General features: G+C 38.9%; 1 protein-coding gene across 1 annotated transcript in view; it reads left to right on the top strand.

The window, feature by feature from the left end:
* The window catches only part of LOC149077575 (WD repeat-containing protein 91), a 40,225-nt gene extending 34,864 nt beyond the window's left edge, over positions 1-5,361 (top strand). The window contains exons 15-17 of the mRNA XM_089245144.1: positions 2,587-2,699; positions 4,178-4,351; positions 5,114-5,361. Coding sequence (XP_089101270.1) covers positions 2,587-2,699; positions 4,178-4,351; positions 5,114-5,266 — 440 coding nt within the window. The 3' untranslated portion in view covers positions 5,267-5,361. The remainder of the gene's footprint in view (positions 1-2,586; positions 2,700-4,177; positions 4,352-5,113) is intronic.
* Positions 5,362-6,000: the final 639 nt, after the last annotated feature.

The raw sequence follows: 6,000 nt of genomic DNA on the forward strand, positions 1-6,000 counted from the left end.
AGCGGAATTCTCTGGTTTTGCTACTAACTTCTCGCAAATATGAAAATTCAAGTTGTTCGTTCTATCAGATGGTATCCTTTGTGGTCTATCAGATGACCTAAGAACCTTAGTTCAGTGACACCGAAGACACACTTGTCCTTGTTGAGGGTGACGTTAACATCATGGAATCGTCGAAGAACTTATCGGAGAAGTCTGTCGTGTTCTTCTTGAGTGATGCCCCACACTAAAGTGTCGTCTGTCAGGTTCGTCACGGCTGGAATACCCTGTAGAAGGTCTGCAATGTCGCGTTGAAAATCTTCTGGAGCTGAAGAAATTCCGAACGGAAGTCTCAAGAAACGGAACCTTCCGAAAGGTGTGATGAAAGTCGTCAACCTTCGAGACTTCTATGCCAATTTCTTCTGCCAAAATCCTGTTTTGGCGTCCAGCTTGGAAAAGATCCTGGCCTCTGGGGGTATCTGGCCCAACAGATGATCAACTGAAGGTAACGGAAAGTTCTCACGTTGAACGCTGCTGTTCAACTTGGTCAGATCAACGCAGAGCCTGATATCTCCATTTGGTTTTGCTGCTAACACCAGTGGAGCACACCATTCACTCGGTTCCGTCACCGATTCGATTATTCAGTCCTTCAACATCGCATCCAGGTGCTGTTTTACTTTATCCATCAGCGGGATAGGGACTCGCCTTGGAACGTGAACTGCAAAGGGCACGGCACCAGGCTTCAGCTTGATTTCATAATCTCCCTTCAGTTCTCCAAGCCCATCGAAAATTCGTGGAAATTCTTTTTCTGGGTCGACTTGAGTTAGGCTATGAGCCGTCACTTCATTGAGTCGTTGAATCAACTTTAGTTGGACGCAATTTTGATCACATAGACTTTTGCCGATGTAGAGGCTGAGTTGCAAGTTAGCTGGCACTCGTACACGCGACTGCATCGTCGTGGGTGTCAGCGACCGAAGATTGTCCGAAAAGCTTCAGCTGGAGCAAGAGCTGACGCTGGAGAAAGCTACGACTATAGCAAGACAATACGAATCGGTCAAGAAGCAGCAGGAGGAGTTACATAACCGTGCGTTAAACCAGCTCAGAGCTAGCCAGGATCACAGGAATCCACGGGGAAGCCATGGCTCAGAGTCCAAGAAACAAGAGCAATCAACGAAGGAAAAGCAGGGCCAGACCCGCAGTAGGAACGAAGCTTCTTCTTGTTTTTGAGCTCAGAGCTAGCCAGGATCACAGGAATCCACGGGGAAGCCATGGCTGAGAGTCCAAGAAACAAGAGCAATCAACGAAGGAAAAGCAGGGCCAGACCCGCAGTAGGAACGAAGCTTCTTCTTGTTTTTGGTGCGGACGAGCAAAGTTTCATGACAAGAATTCCTGCCCGGCCAAGGACGCCACGTGCCGTAAGAAAAATCACTTCGCTAGGGTTTGCAAGTCAAGGGTAACTGCGAACGTTTCAACAATGCGTCAAGTTGGGGTGAAGACGCCGAGGACATTCCTTGGCTACTTGGTATCATCCGTGTCATCGCACAAAGAGACTTGTCATTGGAACCGCTTTATTGATTAAATTTTTCATGGTATTGTCAATGTGATAACAAACACTTTTTTTATTTTATTTTGGTTATTCATCAGTGAGATCTGGTTAGTTGTATCTGAGAATTTCTCTTATTTTCCTCAACTAAATCATCAAATGCAATCTATTTCATCATCAAAGGATTTCACTATATTATATATATATCTCCAATTTGCAAGCCCATTTCGAAGATTAAAGTTAAACTCCAAGCAGAATTTTACAGGCTGGAATTCATAAAATCAAATTTTAAAAATTGTGTTATAATGAAATCGTGTAAAGCAAGGGATAACTGCATTGGCCTGTATCATTTAGACTAGTAAGTATGACAAAATTACCCGTACACCCCAGCTCAATTTAAAAATTAGTCAGTACAGCTGGTCACCCTACACATATATATAAGCTCTTGTATATATTAACTACTACTTAAACATACATGCATCTCGTGCACATTCCTCTACAGAATATTTATTGAATTGGTACATGTCAAAATATGTGTTCTGAGTGTGTGTGGCCCCCATATTTATGTGGTCAGAATTTAGCTTGTTTTGTGTCCTTGCTGGTGCAGCCATGTTTTTATATTTGGAAGTAAATATGGGCGAATCTTGCTCTGTATGTATTGCCAAACTCGGTTATAACAACATTGAAGATGAAGCTAAATTTTGTCATTATAACAGCAAAGGAGCTTTTTTTTAAATGAATTAAATTGATAATTTCCTCTGTCTTTTCACTATTTCTGATTGATTCTAGTGAATGTGGATGTTTTTGTGGAGTGAGGAAGAGACGACCTCTCATGCACACTAACATAATTCTACATAAGAATCCACCTGAACCACTAATTAATAATATTGAAGCTGAAGTTTCATTACGACCTAAGTTGTTTGAATTTGCTATTGCAAAATAGAAATTTACTCAGAATTTCAGGACAGTGCATTATAAAATATGCATAAAATATTACTTTTTTGTCAGAACAGTTTTTTTCAAGACTTGACTTTCATTGATTATGTGCTTGTGATTTAATTTTATAGATTTACGAACTTCTGAGAGCATTGTGTCATGGACAGCTCATTCCAGTCCTATTCTTGACATTCAGCTTAGTTTGGATGAAAATGCATGCTACACACTCGGTCAAGATGGAAAAGTTAGTGATAGACATTTCTAATTTTCCTGAAAATAAACTGCTTATCAAATGAATTTGATGTCCTATGAATGTTTCAAATGTGTGTCCTATTTTTAAGTACCTTACTTTCAGATTACAGTGATACCTTGGCTTACAAATTTTTTGGCTAACGAAGATTTTTCCAATGTTTTTCTACCTCAGCTGACAAATACTGGGGCTCAGCTGACAAATATATTGGCTAATAAACATTGTACTTGATATAGCTGAATGTGTTAACATAAAACAACTGCATTGTGAGCTATATTTTCGGGCGAAATGAATTCGCTCAAAGAGTAACTGTTACTAGCGCAAGATTAATGTACTTCAGAATTCCTTTCCAAATACACCTATCTTTACAAACTACAAATGGCTAGATACCAAGTGAAGATGAGTTTCGGAAAGAAAATTCATATTCTGTGGGTAATTAGTTGTTCCAGACTCTGCCGCGAAGCTGGGCTGGAAGAGATCTCGGCAACAGGATAAGTCCAGTGGCGAATTTCTGGCCTTCATTAATTCATTGTGGGCAATTGGACTACCAATCTCTCACTGCCTGGGCGAATGCTCTACCTAATCTTATTACGAGCAGTTACCAGAGTTATGAGTCTGCCTGCTATGCAGTTCCATTCAGCATAAATATATGCTCCAATGGAAGAAAATGTCTGTGTTTTGTAGCTTAATGCTAGAGTACTTGCCCTTACCCAAACAATGAGAGGTTGGTGGCTCAATCCCCCATGGAGGAATGTGAATTTTCTGTCTGAAACTCATCTTCACTTGGCATCCAGTCAGTTTCGCCTTGTATAATTAATGGAAAGAGGCATTGTTTCTCTACACCTTTCTCCATTCCATCTTCAGTTAATTTCCATTTCATTTAAAATGAACGATTTAAGCTAAGAGAAAATATTTTTAAAAAAACCCTCACACTTGAATCATTTCAGTGGGTACTGTAAGATTCTTAATACAAAACTGAGCATTCTGGGCATTCTAGGAACTAAGAAATGAGCTAACTATATGACATAGGACACCACCACACTCACTTTTATTTCACTATGGCTCACAAACCGACTGCATAGCATACATGGTATTAAATAAAAGATATGTTCAGATTTTCACCTCCCTTTAAATTATTTTATCCAATTGTGAAATTGTTTATCTTGGTCTTGTCAGTACTTTTTTTTTTGTAGAAACACTTTCAGTGTTTTATGAAACTTATCTTCAAATTTTGAGTCATTTCTGGAACAAATTTCTAAAGAAACCAATGGAAAGTTGCATTTCAGTTAACATATGATTTTGGAACAAATTGTCTTTGCTAGCCAAGGCATCACTGTATTTGAAAGATTTTAATTTAAAATGTATATTTTTTTCATTATTTTAAAGTTTACTATGTTCATTTCAGATATTGCCATTTTAATGATGTATAGGCCTATATAATATTAGTGGAATATTTTGCTTTCTTGATTTAGTTTTTGCAGTGGAGCATTAATAAGACTGGCCACTTACTAGGCGAATTGGGCATCCATGCTGGTCTGACGCAGCCATTCAAGAGACAGAACCACCCAGCTGGGAAATTATTTGCTTTTAATAATGATGCCAGCCATGTATTGACTTGTGGTCCTATAGGTGGTGTCATCTACAAGGTAAAATATTATTTATTAAATTTTAGAAAAATGTTTTGAAAGTAGGATATCATATTTTTCAAATTAGTGCTCTGAGAATCAAAAAAATTCAGGCTCTCTCCTCACCATAGGCGGAGATTGACTTGGAAGTCTGGGGGGGGGGGCATGATGATGATGTCAGCTCATATATACATATATGCATTAGATCAGTCGACTCCACCTGTGACGCTGGGGGAGCTGTGGCTGCCCCCCCCACACCCCCCGTATCTCCGCCCATGCTCCTCACGCAGGGATACTTGAATCAAACTTGGGTATTTTAAAGATCATGAGACTCCTGCCTCTGAAGAAGAATGTTTTGCAACAAACTCTCAATTGACTGAAAATATTCTGTAGTAAAAGTTCCCATAATAGTGTTTTCTATACTTTCTTAAAATTCTTCCCGAGATTGTTGGGCAGCAGCACTTTTTGTCACACCACAGTTATTTTCTGCATACGAGGGCTAATTAGACCGGGACCTACTGATTCCAAATGACATTTTGCCTTTTCATACTCACCAAGATGGTGGTGTGCTAACCCCGCATTGTGGGACTTCCTGTGGTAGCAATCTTTTACTGTGGTTATATTATCACCATACGTAAGGAATGCCTGTTGTGTTAAGAAGTGCTGCCAGACAGCTCGGAATGGGAAGTTCAATCATGGTGTCTACACCATTGAATGACATTTAAATTTTCATGAAATCATGTGCATATGACTTCAAGTTTTTTTTGCCATAATTTTTCGCAGGTGAACAGCAATGATATAACACATGCTCTGAATGTTGGAGGACACAGTTGCCCAGTTACTTCAGTGGATTGGTCAACGGCAATGGAATGTAGTACTTGTCTGTGTGGATCATCAGATGGTAAAATAACTGTTTCTACATTGATGGCCCAGTGATGATTTTTTCTTGTTTCCAAAAATTTATTTTTATGCTTGTAAATACCATGTGTTCTTTTAAAATAAAACTGTTAATGCAATACGTTAGCATGTTATTAGTGTCAGTGCATTGTCTCATTATTTTAAACTTTGATAAAATATGGTTTTATATTTGAAGAAAAAATTTTTTCAGTGAACTTTATTCCTTTGCAGTCCCATGTCGAGGTGGATTCGACATCAGGAAATAATGGTACTTGATTATTATAACAGCTCTTTACGATAACAGGAAACCCCTGTGGATTTGGCTTCTTAGCAGAACTCACAAGTAAAGCAGGGAAGTTTAGGCACTAAAAATGGTCAAAATTGTGCTGAAAATGTTTAAAATAGGCACTAAAAAAGCATTTGTAATTAATTGAAGAAAAGAAAACTAAAAACTCCCAGATATATTAAGAGCCAGAAAAAAAAAAACTGGCTGCACTTGTCATCTACTATTTCAATCATACAGTAGAGTCTCGTTTATCCGATCTTCACTTATCCAACGTCCCACTGCAAAGGAAAAAACTTATTAATCAGCAACAAGAACCACAAGTTGTGAGTGTAGTCTATTTTTTGTTGCTCTCGACTGTACAGTGGCACGCTCGTTTACACCATTACTCATTTGTCTGTCATTTGCCCCACCCTCACCCACTCAGTGTCACAACTCGTTACTCAGTGCAGTACACGGCAGTTTATCATTGTACTCAGATTGGTTTATC

Source organism: Pholcus phalangioides, unplaced genomic scaffold, assembly GCF_987345545.1.
Source record: "Pholcus phalangioides strain wild (caught in Gottingen) unplaced genomic scaffold, Ppha-v1.0 ptg000015l_1, whole genome shotgun sequence".
Classification (NCBI taxonomy): domain Eukaryota; kingdom Metazoa; phylum Arthropoda; class Arachnida; order Araneae; family Pholcidae; genus Pholcus; species Pholcus phalangioides.